Consider the following 20,463-nt stretch of genomic DNA (forward strand, 5'->3'; position numbering starts at 1 on the left):
CGCATGCTTTAAGCACAAGTATCCCGGCGCCTCATCATGTCGTCACGGAAGGAACAATCGACGCGCGACCAATCGATCCACGACACGGCAGTAACACAGGAGCTCGTACCGGGCACGAGCATCCCGGAAAGGTGATCTAGTACAGTTTTAACAAAAAGAAAAGGGAATTGACGTGATCATGCCGTGATCTGAAAATTAGATGCTAAAAAGAGAATTGACGTGCTAGAGCAACCTCGGAGAAAAAGGACTAGGATGACGAAGCGGCCCAGGGAGTGAGCTCATCGAGGCAGCTATACGCGAGAGAGCGTACTATACTGATACATGTACGGCTTTTAACGCGGTGAAAGTCAGCAGGTATAGATGATCACTGCATGGTCCTCCCCGACTCCTGTAGTACTGTACTGAGCAACTTTTAGCAGGTAGCTCACCATGGCATCACGATTCAGTCTGGATCCAACTGTGCGAGGGACCGAAACCTAATTGGACGCCCGTTTAGCGCCTCTACCATCAGCGTACGCTCAATCCCGGCACCGGCACCCGTTTTCGTTGGCGCCCGCAACCAGGAGTGAGATAGTTACTGGATACAGCTAATCATTGGCCGTACGGTAGCTCGGGGCATTATTGGTACGGATCTGCGGATAGAGAGCATTGCGCGCCATCATAGTCTAGTGCTAACAACGCAATGAGAACGGTCAATCTAGTAATATAATAGTAGTCACTCAGAATGGTGCTTTTCAAATTTGTCATTTCATAGTTCACATAGCATTAATATCAAAACTACTCCAAAATTAATATTACCATAGGATGCTCTTTTCCAAATAAATTATCATATAATCTCTCCAATATGGCCAGATCTCTCTCTCCTTTTCTCTTGGTTCTCATGGGCGAGGTGGTTTATTGCATTAAAAATGGCTTTATTTTCTCTCATTCTTAACTCTACTACCACATCATCACTTTATTTATATGGCGATATGTCATTCTTATTAATGCTATAAGACCATTCAAAACGCGATATTTCCTCTATTTTGTTTGTCATAGCGTACAGTAGCACAGAAGGGTGACTTTAGGACCTAATAAATTCCTAGTAAGAATTAGTGGGAAACATAAAATAAACCTTAAAACTTGCCTACATAAATCTTTCTATCCCAAGCATCCATTAATCAGTTAATAAAATTCCTCCCATCCCAATAAAAAAAATAATTCCTGTCTTCTCTTTGCTTGTCTCTTAATGACGTAGATTCTTGAAGAAGCCCTAGTCGCCGGCAGGAAGGCAGCTGCCTTTCGCAACACCACCAGCGTCATTAAGTATCATAATCCTACGGCCCCTCTCCCTTAACCTAGCATTCTTGGGTTTAATTAAGCTAAACTATAGTCTACTAAGATGGAGTCAAAAGCTCAAGCCGGACGGAAACAAGCAGCGGCTGATCCAACGAGGCATGAGGCGGACAGGGGAAGGAATAAACCGCTGTCTGTTTTATATAAACATGCAGTTAAAACGAACCAGCCAGCGTCCAGCGAGGCTTTAGCCCTGCGAAACAACACACAGCACAGCACGCCGCCGCCGCTCGCCGCCCACTTCTCTCCTACCTCCCCTCCCCTCTTTGCTTCTCGCGTAGGGGTTGGAATCCCATGGCGCTGTCGTCCGAGATCCGCTTCGGCCACCAGATCCCTCTCCCCCACTCCAGCACCGACTGCTACGAGGAGGAGGAGGAGGAGGAGGAGGAAGAGGAAGAGGAAGAGGAAGAGGAGTTCGAGGGGGAGGAGGAGATGGATGACGTGACGTTCTCGTCGCCGCTGATGCTGCCGGCGACGGCGGCGAGGGGAGGGGTGTCCGTGGTGGAGATGGTGGCGGGGGCGCTGCGGAGGTCGCTCATGCTGTGCAGCAGCAGCGGCACCGGCGTGCGCGAGGCGGCGCCGGAGGAGGACGGGCCGGCGGCCGCGGGGATGCAGATAGGGGGACCAACGGACGTGCGCCACGTCTCGCACGTCACCTTCGACCGCTTCGTCGGCTTCCTCGGCCTCCCCGCCGACCTCGAGCCCGACGTGCCCCGCCCCGTGCCGAGCGCCAGGTCAGTGTTCCGACTCCGCACTTCCCCTTCAGTTGATCTGGTTCTGTACGTAGTTTCGTGCCCCTGGATTTGCAGACGATTTTGTGGGTAAACCTTGCAACTGCGATTCCGCCCCGGAAATTTGGAATTTGGCGCTTGGCCAAACTGAATTTTGCGTTGTTCTGACGTTATGCTCAGTTGTACAACAATGCCACCTAACTGCAGACATGTGACGGGTAGTAGGTATTAGTCTGTTGAGCTTTCGGGTTTACATAGGCTGAGCCAATAGGTCTGTTTGCTTTGTGTTTGTGATCTCATTTCCAGAACAGCTGCGGCTTCCATGGCTGACATAATCAAGTTCAACTACTCAGGAGTCAGGAATCTCCTAAAGTGCTTTTTCCTGTGGGCAATAGGTCTGTTTGTACTTGCCAGGGAGTGGGATATTGTGATGCCCTGTTCTTTTCAGTTTTCTATTCATTTCCAGAGAGGCAAAGATACTTCGAGTTTATTATTCGTTTTGTTTGGTTAGAGCAGTTACCTGTTCAGTTGTCCTGGTATTCTTGTATCTCATCCATAGTCTTTCAGTTGCACGAACACTGTAACTTAGTCTCATTGTTGAAGTCTAATGTCATTTATGTTTACCAAATTGTCTATTTCTGCATTCAGTGTAAGTGTATTTGGAGTTTCTCCAACTTCCATGCAATGCTCGTATGATAGAAGAGGAAACAGCGTGCCAACAATACTTTTGACCATGCAAAGGAAGTTATATTCACTTGGGGGTCTTCAGGTAAGGAATGGTAAAATTTTGTAATCAGAGTGGCAGCGCCCATGGTTCTGAAATTATTTTTTGCTTATTCTACTAGGCTGAAGGGATATTCAGGATAAATGCAGACAATAGCCAGGAACTATATGTGAGGGATCAACTAAACAGGGGAGTTGTTCCAGATGGTATTGACATGCACTGCCTTGCCGGACTGATAAAGGTGTGTTCAATTGCTTTCCCTTTTTCTTTTATTTTGAATTGCCTTTGTTTTGTTAACATGGCAAACTCTTGTGTACATAGGCTAGCACTGTCATTTTTTGTAATTTTAATATGTACAGAGCCTTTAAATGCTCTATATCAGACATACCCAAGAATCAATACACCCAACAATATGCTGCACGTACTATAGCTCAGTAAATTAATATTCCTTTTCATTTAGCTTATCTTCTACATCAGCTATGATTAATGTTGGGTGCTAATTATAGGCATGGTTTCGGGAACTTCCAAGTGGAGTTCTGGACTCGTTAACTCCAGAACAAGTGATGCACTGCAACACTGAAGAAGAATGTGGCCACCTTGTGAGTACACTACCTCCTGTGGAAGCAGCACTACTTGAATGGGCCATCAATCTGATGGCAGATGTTGTGGAAAATGAAAGGTTCAACAAGATGAATGCTCGCAACATCGCTATGGTTTTTGCACCAAATATGACCAAGGTTACTGGCAAGCATATTTAGTGGTCTCTACCTACAGATATTCAAATTTTCGAGTCTAACCGCAGGACATTGGTTTCTTTCAGATGGCGGACCCCTTGACGGCTTTGATACATGCAGTCCAAGTGATGAATTTCCTGAAGACATTGATCTTGAAGACTGTAAATGAAAGGGAGGAGGCAGCCACAGTAGCCAGGGCATTCCCGTCTAGCTCTGGTTCCCCAAGTGACAAAGATGAACCTCAAACTTTAGAGCATTTGGACATGCCCTCCATCTGTTCAAGCCAGCGAAATGCTGATTCCCCTATAATTGATGCAGCTAAGCTTGATCAGTTCCTTTTTAGAGTGGAAGAAGCTCTTCATCATGAGACGCAAGATAGCACAGGTGGAGCCAAGAATCATGGTGGTAGTAGGGGCAATGACAAAAGCAATGGTGAAATGTCTCCCTTGGACACTGATTTGAGCAGCCAAAACGAGTTCAATAACAACAATGAGGAAGGTCTCTTTGACAGATTTAAATTTAGGAAAGGAGTAGGGAGGCTCTGCAGACACCCTGTATTTCAGTTCAGTAGGTCCATGAAAAAGGCCGATGAAGCAGAGCAAGCTTGTGTATGATATGTAGAGTGTGCCTGTGTAGTTGATAACGCCGCTATTTTCCGCAGCTTGTTTACTGTGTAGATCGTCAGCTATTCTCGTAGATGGTGTGCCAAGAAGCTATTAGCCCATTTATTAGTACTGATGTGGAGCTCTTTGGGTGTATATGTCAGTTGTTCACTTCTCACCGTCCTAATTGTATTAAGCCATAGTGCCCTGTGGTTCTACTCTAAATCTAGTGGTTATTGATTTGCCAGATATAATCCTTGTAAGATTTTGGTTTTGAGGGTTTTACCACGATTAACTACTTAGTACTCGATGCTCCCAAATGACTAGGCACGTTAAACAATCTGTGACCTTGTTTTGTGGTGTTCAGCAAGGATCCTCAGGATGATGAAATTAGGGATTCCAGGTTACCAGGCTGACTGCATCCGTGCAATCTGCAGCTTCTATTCATCTCCTGCTAATACCAGCACTAAGCTAACTATCTAGACAGCTAGCACCAGGGGGTGGCAACGCTGCTACTGTACTTAATCTGACAAGGGAGCAACGTGCTTTAGGCTCACTGGGAAGTGGGAACCGTTAAGAACGGAACCAGCAAGTTGCTATTGTGCTGCCATTTTCCTTCTAGAAGAAATCAGTTGGCCAATGTTGACCGCCCCTGATTTCCCCGGAATATTTTCCCGCTGGTGTTTTCCTTTTTATCCCCTCAAGCCAACGTCGAAGGCAAGCTAAACGCCTGTCGATTATCACATCACAGCGGTGTTGCAGCGGATATCATGCGTGCTTTGGCGGGAACTGCCCATGGCTATGGGCTGCCGCGGCTCTCCCTGTCCGTTCATCAGACACTGCATCGTTTCAGAGTGTAAGGCACACGAATTTCTAACCCTTCACCATCACAAAGAAATATTCGAATAAGGTAACAGTTCCGGACGCGTAAACATAAAAAAAAATTTGCAAAAGAATCTTACCAATTTGAAGTACTAAATAAAGTCTATTTACAAAACTTTTTGCATAGATGGGTTGTAAATCGCGAGACGAATCTAATGATGCTAATTAATCCATGGTTAAGCAATAATTAGCGGATGGTTACTGTAGCATCACTGTTGCAAATCATGGATTAAGTAGGCTCATTAGATTCGTCTCGCGATTTACACCCTATCCATACAAAAAGTTTTATAAATAGACTTCATTTAGTACTTCAAATTAGTAAAATTCTTTTAAAAATTTTGCGTTTACGGTTTTTTTGCGTGCCCAAGACTCACGCCGGCGTGTAGCTCCATTGGACGAGAGGCTTCATGATCTTCCATATGACAATATGCAAATATAATATACTGCCGCGTGCCGAATTTGATTACCTTTGTGACCAAAAAAGAAAGAAACAAAAACAAGAATGACCGGATGCACGGAATGTATGCTGTACCGCGGATTCGTGGAAGAGTGCAGCCGAGGCGCGAGTATACATACATAGGCGTGCAGGGAGGCCGGAGCCGTGCAGGTGCAGCGCGGGTCTCCGCCATGGAGCCTGCCGCCGCCGAGCCCCGCAAGCTGCCGCCTCCGACGACGACGACCCCAAAGAACGTGGAGACGACGGGAGCCCCAACCGCGGCCGCGAAGAGGCCGCCCCCCGCCGCGGCGGCGGTGACCACGATCAGCTTGCTGGCCGCCGCGGCGGGGCTCGGCGGGGCGGCGCTGCTGGCGTGGTGGGCGGTCTCGTTCCGCCGCGCCGGCTTGATGCTCTGGATGGTGCCCGCGGGGCTCGTCCTCGTCGGCACCCCGCTCCTCGCGTGGCTCTCCGTTGTCGCCTCCGGCCCGGAGCCGCAGCAGCCGCCGCCGCCGCCCTGCTGATTCGAGGCGCGGCGCTTTTAGCTAGCTTTAGCTTAGCTGCACAGCTGCGCTAACTTACAGCACGGTTGGGCTTGTCTGCTAACCATGGCGCACGATGGATCCTGGACTTCGCGGGTGTTCAACTCGTTGATTTCATTTTCTCCGTCCATAGCTCAAACTCCCATTAAATTACTCGGCTGTGTGACGTGGAGCATGGCCAGACTCCAGATGAATATGAAGAAGCCTTGTCGTTGTCGGCCCAAATCCAAATTGCCTCGTCCGGGTCGTGTGTGTAGCCGGGTGGTGCCTCACGCGGCTGGGCCGTGCACGTCCAGCGGCGCGGCGCTAGCCGGGCTGGAATGCTTTGGGCCTCTACTGTTTGTATCGAAATCTTGGTTGCAAATTGCAATACCCCCCTCGCTCGTCGCTCCTTCGTCCTTCCTGCCTTCCTGGTCCTACCCATGGTCCCACCGACCTAAACATTCCATGATGAGCCTGCTGGAGTGAACATCAAACTTCAGCTCTCCCGTCGCTCGCCGTATGTACGTATCCGTATAGGTCGAGCTGAGCTCTCACGATCAATACAGTATTTCAGGGGGGCAGAATCCAGCTGTCCCGTATGATTGTCCGCACGGACAGTACAGGGCCACACGGGACACGGCCAGAGCATGCTTCCGCCCTGGCGCCCTGCCCAACGCTGATCTAACCTCCCGAGCTGCACGCTCCCGCTACCCCCGACCCCGAGCGAGGTTGTCCGCGCGCCTCCGGTACGGTCTATGGTCGCCCAGACCGTTCACCGCCGTCGGAAATACGACCACGGAGTCCACGTGGCTCGACTACAGGACTGCGAGCTTCCATCCACCGTGTCATGAGAGCTGTCGAGCTGAGTCAGTTGGTGTGTGTAACCTTTTTTTTTAATCGTGGTCAGTTGATGTGTTGGAACAGTAGATACCTAGAATTTCAGGGACGTAATTAAATCGTAGACAGCGATACTGACTGAACAATAATACTACGTATCTCAATCCAAAGAGCCAATGAACTGAGCCATTACACAAAAAGTCATGGCATGTGCGTTGTGGGGAGACGATTCGGACCTCTCCCCGGCACCGGTAGCATCCGCTTTGCGTCCATCGCCTGACGTGACCGGCTCGGCTTGTAACGACCCCCAGTGCGAGAACCGCCCAATTTAACACCATTTTAGACGAGTCGCCGGTCGTTATAATTAAGAGGAGAGCTAACACGTGCTCGCGCTTCGGCGTGCCACGTGTTAACCCACATCTAAATCGCGACGACCAACACGACGTTCACCCAAAATGAGGCTAAATCCGGTAGTCCCAGTATGTGCTCCACCATATGCCCAAGATCATGCATATACACATACCGTTCACAATCTAGTATTTCGCCATTGTACCACAAAGAGCAATTTTAAGCAGCAAGTTCAAATTGAAATTACGGTTCAACACGAGTTACAAGCCTTGGGCTCACAATCCAAAATAAAAGGGACATAGATCATGAAGTTTAGTGTGACAAGATAATTTCCCAAAAGACGAGTACGCAGCGGAAAAATAAAACGCGCAACGAGACGGAGTCTTGCTCAAGGACGCCGTCGACACCACAAGGACCTACTCCTCGCCCGCACCGGGATCGGCGGGGTAGAAGTGGCCAAAAACAATTTCCGGCTCACCTGCAACTTAGTTAAGAAATATAGCAACATGAGTACAAAGGTACTCGCAAGACTTACGCGAATAAATAAACAAGGAGTATGCAAATGAGGGCTCACAAGAAAGCTTTAGGGTTAAGTTGTTAGCATAAGCATGATCTTCCTAACCAAAACCTATTCTAGCAATCCTAGCATTTTTATTATCTTGCCCAACCCACCATAAAATTTTAGTTAAACATTGACCAACCATAAGAGGTGACATAAGCATCATAAACCACATGCGACCAAGATCGATACAACTACGAAGAATTCGTCGAAACTTGAGCTTGCTCATAACCGAGAGCGCGGCAATTCGAATTGATTCATTAACCTTGCAAGGGTGTACAACTTTACCCACACGACACAAGGACCATGCGACTTGCCCAACCGATCACGTTGGGTGAGGGGGTACTCGCATCAACCATTCCCGACGAGTTATAACCGTTGAACATCACGCCTAACTTGCGCGGAGAGTAACCTAGGTCCACCGGGGACACCCCTAAGCCTCTCTACAAAGCCCCACGGCCACGCATCTAGGACCGTGCATCAACGATTAGAACTAGAGAGTATTCGGCTTATCCACCCCATGAATGGATATGTGGTAGTACGATAAGTGCTCAATTTCCAAGGTCATCCACGGACGGTCCTTAATCGGTTCGAGCGGACTAAGCCTCCGAGACTCCTTTCTCTAGGCCCTACCTTCCGCTCGAACCCAAAACCACACTTCCCACTAGACCGATCCGACCCAACATTCCGACACCGGACAACACGTTTAAGATAACACAAAGTGGGTGAAACAAGTGATCCTATTCCAATTTTTCCTACAAGATATCTACCAACCCTAGACACGACTAAGCATTTAGTTAAATGAGTTGCAAGTGACTACGTGTGCCAAGGGTATGGATAAACAAATCAAGAGCGGGCATTGCATGAAAATAGGGATAACAATGCATTAGATAAATATTTAACATAAGCATAGATACCCAAGTGAAATAACTAAATTTAAGCAAATTGAAATAGGTCAAGGAATCATGCTTAGCTGCTTGCCTTGGTTCTCTTCTTCCTCAACCACACACTCAGCTCCCGGCTCGGTCTCAACAAACTCGGCGGGCTCAACGGGTGCGTCCTCCGGCGTCTCGGTCACTAAAATGCATGAATGAAATGTATGCATTAGGATGATGCCAATGATGTGAAAATGAGATGATATGCAATGATATAATAATAGAAGAGAAAAGTCACATCAACGCGAAAGTAATACCATCATGGCACTACAAGCTCGATTACTAAATTAAATTTTTAAGCCCGACGGCAAACTTGCTCATGCAACAAAATAGCAAGAATAAATCATGATTTAATTTCTGCACCCAGAGGATCTCAAAATAAACTCATGAAAGTTGAGTTTGCATCAAAAACATATTTGTAGAATTACTTATGATATTTACAATTTTCAGTAGCTAAACTCAAAATAAATCTTACAAACCATGCAAAACATTTTCAAAAATCCTAATAAAATTACCAGAGGTACGAGACATGATAAAAAGGATAACAGAAGTGGTTTTACCATTTTATCAATTTTCTATCAAAAGATATTCATTTTATAAGGTTGCAGGCAGCAAAACTAAAAACACATTAACAACCTATCAAACAGTACTGGAACATGTACGCCACTTGCACTATGAGAAAAAGCATTTGACAGGGAATATAATAAACTTTAGTTTGACATTTTTAGAGCTCCACAAAATAAGATTAATGATTAACTTGGTTTAACAAGAATAAATTACAACTTAAAATACAGGACTCTAACATGCATGAACTTAATTTATCTAAGCAGATCTACTATAGAGGATTCAAACAAAACAAACTTCACAATTTTTGGAGGCCTACAACATTTCCTATGCATTTCCTATGCTCCTGGGCACCGACGGGTGGGCCCAGGCTGCCAGCCCCCGGGCCGGGCGGAGTCAAGGCCGGGGAGCGGCCTTGACTCGCCACGGCGCGGCCGGGGCGCGCCCACGGCGCAGCCCGCGCGCGAACGCACGCGCGCGCGGCGTGGCGTCGCGGCGGCCGACCGGCGGCAACGCGGCAGGGGCACGAATGGGGGTGGGGCGCACGCGCACCAGCCGCGCGGCACGGCAAGGATGCTTGGCCGCGGCACGGGCGAGCGGGACGGGGCGGCAGGCGACGGCGCGGCGGAGGGCGGTGGCGGCGGGAGGGGGCGAGCGCCGGGGGAAGGCTACGGCCGGAGAGAGAGGCGGCGGGCGGCCGAAATCAAACAAGGGGGAGGAGAAGAAGGTGTGGGCGCGGGCAATCGGGGCGGAGCTCACCGACGACGGCAGGTGGCGGCGAGCGGCGGAAAGGGGAAGCGGCAGCGGCGGGAGGGAGAGGAAGAGACAGGGGCGGCGGGTTCAAATGGGGAGCGGGAGAGCAAGGCGAAGAGGCGGGGAAGGGAGACGAGCGGGCGGCACGGGAGACGAGGGGGCGGCGTCACGCTGGACGGGCCAATGGCCGCCGGCGTGCGCCGCCACGCGGGCGTCCAATGGACGGGCGCGGAGGGCCGGGGAACGCGGAGGGGGAGGCTGACGCGCGGGCCCGGGCGCGCGGGAGAGAGAGGAGGCCGACAGGTGGGGCCGGAAGGAGGGGAAAAAAGGAAAAGGCAACGGTTCAACTTGCAAATTCAAAAACGTGCACTTTCCGGGCTCCAAAAATCACCAAATTTTTACTGAAGCTAGATTAAATCATCAAGAACACAATGCAACAAAAAGATCATAAAAATCTAATATGGATTGCTCACAAAAAATCAAACAACATTGCAGTTTTCAGATTTTCTAAGAATTTTATGGCTCGGGTTAGGCATCCAAAAATTGCACAAAAATATCTACAAATCATCATTTGAAATCTAGTATTTGATTAAAATATTTGGGGGCACAGACACATAGCAAAATTTAAACTTACTTCACAACTTGCACATAATTCACACAAGAAAATGGATGAGCATTATGTAATTAAGTGCATATGATGCCCCATAATGCTTGGATGATGCTCATGATGATGTTGCTTAATTTTTTTTTAATCTCGTGCTTTTAAATTTTGGGTCGTGACACCCTAAAATCAGCAAAATAAAATGAAGAGCAATCCTCTAAAATTAATCTGAAAAACGGCGCTTCAACAGTTCAGTAATCTATGCGGATTGCACGGTCCTTCAACAGTTGACCGTCGGTAATCTGACTCTTGATTATAAACTAAACAACCAGAAAAGCAACGGCACGATTCCGGCAGGATGCGGCAGCAGCGGGTCGTCGGCGAAGGGACGAAACGTGTCCCCGGGAGGCATCATCGCCCCGTCGTCAACGGCAACGGCGCGCGCGCCACCGAGCATTACGCCCAGCTTGACCGCGCGCGCGGACATCTCCAGCAGCGCCAACAACAAGCCGCAAGCAACCCTGTGGGCCATCTCGGGCCCTGCGGGCGGGGCGTAGCCGCGTAGGACGGCACATGCGCGAGGGCACCTAGTTAACACCGCTACTGCGTACCATCTGCAAATAGTTAAAAACTGTGCGAGCTCATTCATCAGTAGCGCTCTGGGCTGTTCCACTCTCCCAACTTCACAAGGTGGGGAATCATTGGACGGATCGAATCGTTGGGCGCCGTGGAGCCTGTCGGTCCGTTGGATTCGAGATCCGACGGCTGCGAGACGCCCCTCCTCCACGGTCGCGCAAAACGCCGATGCCATAAGCCCAACACCAATGGATGGTTGGCAAGTTGGGTCCGGCGCGCACATTCGCACGGGAGCGCCGGGCTCGTCGCTCCGCCGCTTTTATAAGCCGTTAGTCGCCGAGCCATTCCAGCCTAGCTACGCGAAACCCAGACCCACACCAGTGTCCTCTGTCCAAGGTCTCCTCCTCTCGAGCTACCCGGCCCGCCGGTGAGCTAGAAGCGGCGAGAGCAGGAGGCCATGAAGAGCCCCGCCGTTCCGGCTAAGAGGCGCCACGGCGGCGGCGCGGGGTTCGCGCTCGGGTGCGGCTGCAAGGACGCCAAGAGCGTGTCGGTGACGGTGTCCGCGTCCGCGTCGCCGTCCGCGACGACGGGGACGTCCGCGACCGCGACGGCGGCGACGACGGGTCGCAGGAGCGCCGGGGCGAACCCGTGGGCGTCCACGACGACGGACACCCTGACGACCCTGACGTCCGCGGCGTCGTCGTCGTCCCTCTGGGAGGACGCCGTGGCGGAGCTCGGGTACAAGGACGGCAGCTGCGGGATGCTGCCGGAGAGCACCGTCGCCACGCCGAGCTTCTCCGGCCTGCTGCGCGAGCTCAGCGAGCTGGAGCGGAGCGTCGCGTCGTGGGGCGCGCGGAAGGGCCACCGCCGCGAGGAGAAGCTCTCGCCTCCGCCGCCGCCGCTGCCGTCGCGGCATGAGCAGAGGAAAGCCAAGGGCGACGGCAAGGTGGGCGACCTGAGGGCGGCCAAAGAGGGCCGCTTCGGCGACGCGGACGGCGACGGCGGCAAGGGGCTCGAGGGCAGCGTGGCGGTGGTGAAGCAGTCGGACGACCCGCTCGCCGACTTCCGCCGGTCGATGCTGCAGATGATCGTGGAGAACGGGATCGTCTCCGGCGAGGACCTGCGCGAGATGCTCCGGCGCTTCCTCACCCTCAACGCGCCGCACCACCACGACGCCATCCTCCGGGCCTTCGCCGAGATCTGGGACGACGTGTTCGTCGCCGCCTCCCTCGACTGCGCCACCCCGGGCCGGGCCTCCTCCGTCCCCCGCCGCGAACCGGGCAGGCCGCCCGTGCCCATGACGCCGCCGCGCCACCGCCGCTCGCCACCGGCGTGGCGCGTGTAATGCGTACCTGCCGTATACGTGCACTGTCTTTTGTTACCCCGGCAATGTACGTCACTTGGAGCCAAGATAAGTTCATTCCGTTCCATTTTCCGCGTGAAAAAAAATGCAAGAAAAATCTGCAGTACCTTCTCTCTCTGTAGTATTTGTACGGTGAGCATGCTAGATCGTAAGATCGCAATCATGGCGCTCCTGGTGAAAAAGGGAAAGGACGTGAAAAGGCGTTGCTTTCTTCGTAGTTCTGGGAATCTGGATCGATGACGACGGACGCCGTGGACAGGAACGTAACGGAGGCCGCCGGGCCCGTCCTCGCACGCGCGTGCCCGTGCGCGCATGGAGTTCAGCAGCGGGGCGCGCGGTGGTTGGCGCCAGCCGGTGGCAACAGAGCTAGCGCGGCCGCTGCCACTGCCATGCCGCGCCCGCATCCCGGCCGGGGGCGCGCGACCGGCGCCATGATCAGCACGGCAACGTCAGAGCGTGTCCCTTTCTGCCACCACGGCATTCTTTTCCCCTGTCGCCCCCGCGCTCCCACGGGCCCCTGGCTCCCTCCTCGCTGTGCCAAAAACTTGTGCTGTCGCCGACACTGGCCCAGCTCGTGCGAAGCCACGGTCATACGCGCCGAGCATCGCTAGGCTTCAGATTACATCGCTACCAAAGTACCAACTTGTATTTGCTGTGCTCACAGAAATGACAATAGAATAAACAAGCCCATCGACTGTGCGTCTGTGCCGGATCGGCGAGCCAAATCCGGATCAATCATCGCACCCCTGATGAGCCTGAAGGATGTGAAGTTTCTGGGCCTACTCCGGTCGTCCACCGCGGGCATCGTATCGGCATCGTATCCGGCGCCGAGCGGCGAGCGAAACTGGACGCACTCGACGCAATGATGCAGGGCTGCATACGGTGTATGAATGCGGCAACAGCGAAGGAATCCGGGCCAGCCGGGACAGCTACCAAACATGCCGGCATGTAAGGTGCACCTAATTTCTTCCCGAGGCGGGCACGCAGGCACGGGCACTGGCGCCTCCTTGTTGTTTCGCGCGGACGCGATCGGGGCACGGACGCGGACGCGACAAACCCCGGCGTACGGGCCACGGGAAGAGACGAGAGGGGCGCGCCTCGCGGCCTTGGCTCGCAAGCGCAGCGCTTGTCCTCGCCCCCGCCTCCGGCATCCTCCTTGCGTCAGACAGCGCTGCCGATCGACGCGTGCGCCGGTCGTTCTGATCATCTGATGGTCTCCGAGAAATGCTTCCCCGGCGAGAGAAAGGCAGGCAGTCCCGCAGGCTTGACCGGCACCGGACACCGGTGGTGGGCGTCAGCGTCGCGTCGCATGGAATCCGATTCGTTCCCGTGAGCCATGAGTAGGCAAGAACAGTTTGCTTCTCCAGTGTTCTTTGCTCAGCTTGGTAGAAATAAGAAAATATATGTCAATATATCTGCATAAGATACGGCCATAGGACGGTACGTGCATCTAGGTACTAGGCTTTGGGGGGGTACTTGAGCACCTGCGGCCTTTTTGAATCGGAGCAAGTTGAACGAACTGGCGGCCGGAGCACCGGCAAGATGCAGATGCGGCTGCTGCGTCCTGCAGGCCATCAGTGTACGAGAACGTGTGCTCGTCAGAGGAGAGCCCAAGACCTACGGGGCTAGCGGCGGTGACGACAACTCTACGCCACACTCTTGTCTTACTGATGCGTCCTAGCTTTGGCCCCGCTCGATCACTGCTCACTCGGCTACAGATCCGGCCAGTTTATTTAGAGCTTGACAACAGCGGTGACGACGGCTATACGCCACATTTGTTCTCATTGATGCCCCGTAGCCCTGTCGCTAGGTGCTCACTCGCACACTATATATTAACCAGTTAGTCCAGGTAACACTAGTAAACAATACGTAACAGGTAACACTAGCTTGTCCGTGGCAAGGCGTCTAGGGGTATCAAACTCCTTTGTTTTTTTTGAAAGTAAGGTGTCACACACACAGCGAAAATTACGAAGCAGTAAACGCGGGAGGAGTCACAGGACTGCTTCCTTTTACTGCTTGACTGCAGCCTGCGGGTACTTTTATCAGTGGGCAATGGCCGCTGGGGCGATGGAGGCTACCCACACGGCCACACATGGCCACCGTCCGCCATTGCTTTTTTGCAGGTGTGCGAGGTTCAGGCTTGTTCCCGACGATTGCTGGCAGCCAAGTCCCGGTTACACGGCACGCGAGATCAGCCCAACTGTTGATTTCCTCGACACCCCGGCAGCTCCATCCAGTGATTCAGTACCACGCAATCTGCTAGCCGTTCCTCGAGCAGCCGCTGCACTGACGTCTGATGATTTGATCGGAGATGGGTGCGAGTCTGTCATTAGACACCTACGCGCTCTGGGCTGTTCACCCGCCAGCCAATAGGCCCTGATGGGTCCAGTCCAGCTAGCGATTTTTAGATGCATGGGCCCATTTTGGCCCACCTGTGACAGCGGTACGCTGTGGGTGGGCTAGCTAGCTTTGTAGCCGCGGCAAAATGGGTTCTGTACGTGATGCAGGCCCAATACTAATACTTCATCGAGGTACGGAACGGCCCATACGGCCCCGCGGCCCGCGCCATCATCCCTCCTCGTGCTGCGCACGATTCGTGCAGTGGAAGGAGCCGACGCCCAGAGCCAAGCCGCAAGCAGAGCCTTCAACGCGGCAAAGCTTCCCTGCGAAGCCGCGGTCTTCAGCCGGATCCCAGCTCCGGCATGAGCGCAGCCTCCAGGAAGCCGCCCGTATTTATACCTTGTTATACCTTCCTTTCTTCCCCAGCTCCGAGCAGCGGAATCGAGCAAAGCAACCGTACCCGCACTGCGTCACGCTTCCCCGCTTCATAATACTCGCTCCTCCCGCCCCCGATCCCTCGCCCCAGGTTCAGTCTCTCGGTTTCCGAAGCATCCCCGCCGCTCCGGCCTCCACCTCCCCCGGCTCCAATGGCGCTGCCCTACCTGGAGGCCGTGCTGTGTAAGTCTCCGCGCTCTACTGTCGTGGTGTAGCAGTCGCTCGCTCGATCCTTTTGGTGTCTCGGGTTTGGGTGAGATGAGACGCGGGATCCGCTGTTAAACCCTAGGGTTTGTGGGGGGCGGAGTGGGGGCGCTTCTTCGCGGCTGGATTTGACCGTGCCTGGGAGGCGATTTAGCGCCGCAGACGCCTGATGGGTGCTTTGGTTCCCGTGAATCTAGTGACCGTAACGTGGTGTGGGCGGGATGAGCTCATGAAGCTTGGGAGAGTGATGCGCCTACGATGGTGCTATTAAGTGATTGAATGCTTTCTGGTGTTATCGAGGAGATGATTCAATGTTCTATATGCAGCTTGCCTTTTTTGATTTTGGGTCAGTGTCCATCTTTAGGTACTTGATCTGGGAAATAAACAAGTCAGAACACAAGGCCTGAGAGTCTGAACTTTATTTATTAGTGCAGTGAAGAGCGTCCATAATTTCGATTAGTGTAGCTAGTGAACGGATGCCTATGAGCTTCTAACTTACTATTCGTTGACTAAGATTATTGTAGTCAAGTGACTTTGCAAACTTGTATTTGTGATTCGAAGCTCTGTTCTTCTCTGTCACTATGCAATATCTCAGACTTGATGATGTTTTAATCAGTGTATATGATGGTCCCTAGCAATATAATTTTTGGGTCTTTTCAAAATTCTGTCATTATCATTTTCTGCTACCAAGTATGGGGTTGAGTCAATTTAAAGTTTGTCAGCAGTTAATATGGATGAAACCAACAAATTAGATCTTATTCCTTGGTTAGATGATATGTTTACTTTCATTGTTATTTACTTTGTATGTCTGATGCTTTTCTCAACTTGTATCCCTGTGCAGGCTTTATGATTCTCATGTACATATTTGAGACATATCTTGACATCCGTCAGCATAGAGCCCTCAAGTTGCCAACTTTGCCAAAACCCCTGGTGGGAGTGATTAGTGATGAAAAGTTCAAACGTTCCAGAGATTATAGCCTCGACAAAAGGTTCATACAGTGCTGCTGTACCTTTTCGTAACCTTCATTTTGAAATAATTTCTGACGCCCAAATTCATTAGCTGACTTATCTATCTAGATTGCTGATTCTGAAGTTTCTGTTTCATCTGACAGCTACTTCCATTTTGTTCATGAGGCTGTGACTATATTAATGGATACCACAATACTGTACTATAAAGTTCTTCCCTGGTTTTGGAAGGTAAAAACAAATCCCTTGCTTCCATCAATATCCTTAAGCAAGTATTTTGGCTGATCATTTCATTCTACAGAGATCTGGAGAATTAGTTACAAAGGTTGGTTTAAATGCTGAGAATGAAATAATACACACCCTTGCATTCTTAGCTGGTGCTATGGTTTGGTCACAGGTACTAATAAACCTCCCTAGACATAACCTATGTCAATTCAGTTATGTTTTCCCCCCCTATCTATATTGCACTCTGATTAGCTTTAATAGTCTTTCAGCACTAAAATGGAGTATGTATGAAGTGAGACATTTGCTTTCTTTTGTTGAACCGATAGCTATATTGTGCTCTCACTTCAGATGCTGCCATGCTGGATCATCTATGGGTATGATGTTAATAGTTGTTATGACTTAGGAGTCAGGACTGGCAGGTGGCGCATTGTAAATTGTGGTATCTATAAACCCCTTGTTGCACATGATTCCCTTCTGTGCTCTGGTCCAAAAATGTTCTGTTTATTGAGCTAATATATTTTCTTGTTTTTTTTGGAAATTTTCTGTTTATTGTAAAACTAAAGAAGAAGAAAAAGAAGACGCTATTTGTCTATTATCATATTACTTCCCCATGTCTATTTAACATTTCGCTAAATGCTTAGATTTTGTTTAAAAAGAAGGTGCAAGGTGCATTTATCTACTTTGAATTTGCATGGATCAAGGTTTTGAGTTCTTTTGGGTTCAGTAGTCAGGCTTTTCTGTTGATTGCTTCAGTGACTAACCATTAATTTTGAACCTGGACCTATGTTCATATCTGATAGCTGTGCCCACAATCAGCCCTAACTGTGCCATGTTGTTCTTTTATGGAGAAACAACTTCTGCTTGGAGCACATTGCATTGGTTGTCAAATCCACTACTTGATTTGAAACACTAATGCGTACTTAATGAAATGCAGATTATAGACTTGCCATTCTCTCTTTATTCAACTTTTGTCATAGAGGCTCGTCATGGTTTTAACAAGGTGTGTTCACATTTTCCAAATTTTCCTTTTATTTGTTACTATCTAGGAATATCTGTTTGAAAATTTGCAACTTTCAGTGATTGATTAGTACTCCCTCTGTTCCAAATTGTAGGTCATTTTGGCAAATCTAGATACATAGATTTTAAGTGCATGAGAAAAACTATGTATTTAGATTTGCCAAAACGACCTACAAGTTGGAACGGAGGGAGTGCTAAAGTAAGTTACTGGTCATTTTCCTGATATATTTGATTATCTATACTGAGATTTCTCTTGCTTTGTACCTTGTAGCAAACTATATGGCTCTTCATTAGGGATATGGTCAAAGGAATTTTACTATCCATGATATTGGGGCCACCAATCGTGGCTGCTATCATCTACATAGTACAGGTCACTTCTCTTGTTCTGTTGTTTAAACATTAATTAATGAATTATATGTACAACACATGTTTTTTCCTTTGTCCTGTTTTTGTTCGTTGGTTTTCTAAGGTCCACAGAATCAAAATCACATACTACGTATAGTAGTGTCATCTAAGTGCGTCAACTGATTCATTCAATCTTTCCTGTATTGTTTCAGATTGGAGGACCTTACCTGGCCATATATCTCTGGGGTTTTATGTTTGTATTAGCTCTCCTGATGATGACAATATATCCCATCGTGATAGCTCCTCTGTTCAACAAGTTCACACCTGTGAGTACTGTTTTACTTGTTTCTACTAAATTGGCATGATCTTATCTTATTAGTGCAAAGATATTCTGAGTTGAGCTTGAATTTTGTGGTTGCACTGGCATCAACAGCTTCCTGAAGGAGTACTCAGGGAGAAAATAGAGAAGTTGGCAGCTTCCCTCAAGTTTCCTTTGAAAAAGCTTTTTGTGGTAGATGGGTCTACCAGATCAAGCCACAGTAATGTATGTTAATTACTCTACTTCCAGAGTCGGGGTTCATTTCTATCTAGTAAACGGTAATTTAATGCTGCTATTTAAACTGACAATTCTATTTCAGGCTTACATGTACGGGTTTTTCAAGAACAAACGCATAGTACTGTATGACACGTTAATTCAGCAGGTTCTAATGCATCAGAAAATCTTGCTTTTGCCACTTATTTTGTTTCATAAACAATGATAGCATGTATGCGCAAAGTTACCCTGTTTCTTTTTGTTGGTTTCAGTGCAGTAATGAGGATGAGATAGTTTCTGTTATTGCACATGAACTTGGGCACTGGAAACTCAATCATACTGTCTATTCCTTTATAGCTGTCCAGGTATTCTCTCATTAAAATAACAAATTATGACCTTTTATGTTTTCAATCATCTGGTCCGTACATTAGTTGCTGGAAGAAAATGTGAGTGAAATTTGTGTTGTGAGTGGTCGGTCATACCGTTCTTGAGTGTTGTGAGTGAAATTTGTGCATGATGTACCATAAATCATCTGGTCCGTACATTAGTTGCTGGAAGAAAATGAGAGACTGTTATTTTTCTACCTTTTTTGGCTGTTGAATTTTTTTTTCATTTTCATTCCATCATTGCTTTTTGCGCAGCTGCTTATGTTTCTGCAATTTGGAGGATATACTCTAGTAAGGAACTCCAAAGATCTGTTTGAGAGTTTTGGTTTCGAGGATCAGCCAATAATAATTGGATTGATCATTTTCCAGGTATGTTATGAACGTATTTTCAACAAGCTTTTATTATATTCCTTCTCGAAATTTTTGGTGCCAGCTACCAAATGCTGGCTAACAAGACAAATCTGTTTGAAATGGATCTAATTGTAGGAACTTTTCATTTAAACTAGTCTTGAAAATTGAGATGCATTGTTCTATGAATTTCCAGCATTTTTGTCGTTGTTGCTCAATTGACGCATGTGTCGCTTTGATTGCAGCACACCATAATACCTCTCCAACACCTTCTGAGCTTTTGCCTGAACCTTGTCAGCAGAGCATTTGAATTCCAGGTTCATTCCTCTTATCTGCCTCCCAAGTTTCCTGCTATTGACAGCTTTAAACCTTTTGGTTGCACTCACTTTAATCCAATTTCTAGGCCGACGCCTTTGCCAAGAACCTTGGATATGCCCCTCAGCTCCGAGCGGCCCTTGTTAAACTACAGGTAATTATCTCGATCCATTTTAATTGAATCTGTGTTTCTTTTAGTTGGCAATGGCATTACTGCATTATTTTTGTAAAGGACACCTGAACTGCAAGGTGATCATACACATGGCATGCTTTCACTCCGTCTACAATCGAGCAACTTCATTTTTTACTAGCATCCCTTGTTTTACTCATTAGTTTGTTGGTTAGCATACTGTTAAACTGCCACAATATTTGCATTAAGTAACCTGAAGCATGCTCTAAATTTCAGGAGGAGAACTTGTCTGCAATGAACACCGATCCATGGTATTCTGCATATCACTACTCCCACCCACCTCTTGTGGAAAGGCTGCAGGCTCTGGAAGATGCTGACAGCAAAAAAGAAGACTAATCAGAACCCGTCAGAGCTGATATTGTTCTTGCAGAGCAAAACCCTGATCCGTGCGTGAGGTTTCCATATGGATTTCCGTGCCACGCACAAGGCACCGATTCAGTGTTTGGACGTTGAGGGGCTTGATACAGGAGAGTATGGTCCAAGTTCTGTAAGCATTCAGCACAAGCGTGCTGCGTGCATACAGGGTATCAGGGGCACATAGAGGTGTTGCTGTTCATCAATCGACTTCCTAGATGCAGTGATGTATTAGTGTTTCGAATATTGAGAAATATAAGCAAATCAGCTATTCAAACACTGACCAGCATCTGAAGTTCTTGCAT

At 49.2% G+C, this 20,463-nt stretch overlaps 3 protein-coding genes across 3 annotated transcripts; all 3 read left to right on the forward strand.

Moving 5' to 3' along the window:
* The first annotated feature begins 1,508 nt into the window (after positions 1–1,508).
* On the forward strand, positions 1,509–4,367 carry LOC112889954 (rho GTPase-activating protein 5-like). Its single transcript, XM_025956799.1, has 5 exons — positions 1,509–2,069; positions 2,715–2,835; positions 2,912–3,031; positions 3,297–3,527; positions 3,611–4,367. The coding sequence occupies exons 1-5, from the start codon at positions 1,630–1,632 to the stop codon at positions 4,136–4,138; spliced, it is 1,440 nt and encodes a 479-aa protein (XP_025812584.1). The 5' UTR covers positions 1,509–1,629; the 3' UTR covers positions 4,139–4,367.
* Positions 4,368–11,441: 7,074 nt separating this feature from the next.
* LOC112876508 (transcription repressor OFP8-like) lies at positions 11,442–12,725 on the forward strand. The gene is made up of 2 exons (XM_025940640.1): positions 11,442–12,529; positions 12,624–12,725. The coding sequence occupies exon 1, from the start codon at positions 11,596–11,598 to the stop codon at positions 12,481–12,483; it is 888 nt and encodes a 295-aa protein (XP_025796425.1). The 5' UTR covers positions 11,442–11,595; the 3' UTR covers positions 12,484–12,529; positions 12,624–12,725.
* A 2,397-nt stretch (positions 12,726–15,122) lies between these two features.
* Positions 15,123–20,437, forward strand: LOC112878908 (CAAX prenyl protease 1 homolog). The gene is made up of 14 exons (XM_025943172.1): positions 15,123–15,459; positions 16,322–16,469; positions 16,593–16,677; positions 16,748–16,843; positions 17,606–17,671; positions 17,960–18,058; positions 18,246–18,359; positions 18,467–18,577; positions 18,672–18,734; positions 18,838–18,930; positions 19,207–19,320; positions 19,545–19,616; positions 19,703–19,768; positions 20,021–20,437. Exons 1-14 carry the CDS (start codon positions 15,429–15,431, stop codon positions 20,138–20,140), a joined length of 1,278 nt encoding a protein of 425 aa, XP_025798957.1. The 5' UTR covers positions 15,123–15,428; the 3' UTR covers positions 20,141–20,437.
* The last annotated feature ends 26 nt before the right edge of the window (positions 20,438–20,463 follow it).

Source organism: Panicum hallii, chromosome 1, assembly GCF_002211085.1.
Source record: "Panicum hallii strain FIL2 chromosome 1, PHallii_v3.1, whole genome shotgun sequence".
NCBI lineage: Eukaryota > Viridiplantae > Streptophyta > Magnoliopsida > Poales > Poaceae > Panicum > Panicum hallii.

What these genes read in the sequence shown, in the direction of transcription:
- LOC112889954 (XM_025956799.1), top strand. Translation starts at nt 1,630, where the DNA reads ATGGCGCTGTCGTCCGAGATCCGCTTCGGCCACCAGATCCCTCTCCCC. An exon ending in CGCCCCGTGCCGAGCGCCAG is followed by an intron (nt 2,070 to 2,714) that starts GTCAGTGTTCCG and finishes TTCTGCATTCAG; the next exon opens with TGTAAGTGTATTTGGAGTTT. An exon ending in ATTCACTTGGGGGTCTTCAG is followed by an intron (nt 2,836 to 2,911) that starts GTAAGGAATGGT and finishes TTATTCTACTAG; the next exon opens with GCTGAAGGGATATTCAGGAT.
- LOC112876508 (XM_025940640.1), top strand. Translation starts at nt 11,596, where the DNA reads ATGAAGAGCCCCGCCGTTCCGGCTAAGAGGCGCCACGGCGGCGGCGCG.
- LOC112878908 (XM_025943172.1), top strand. Translation starts at nt 15,429, where the DNA reads ATGGCGCTGCCCTACCTGGAGGCCGTGCTGT. An exon ending in CTACCTGGAGGCCGTGCTGT is followed by an intron (nt 15,460 to 16,321) that starts GTAAGTCTCCGC and finishes ATCCCTGTGCAG; the next exon opens with GCTTTATGATTCTCATGTAC. An exon ending in CTCGTCATGGTTTTAACAAG is followed by an intron (nt 17,672 to 17,959) that starts GTGTGTTCACAT and finishes TGTACCTTGTAG; the next exon opens with CAAACTATATGGCTCTTCAT.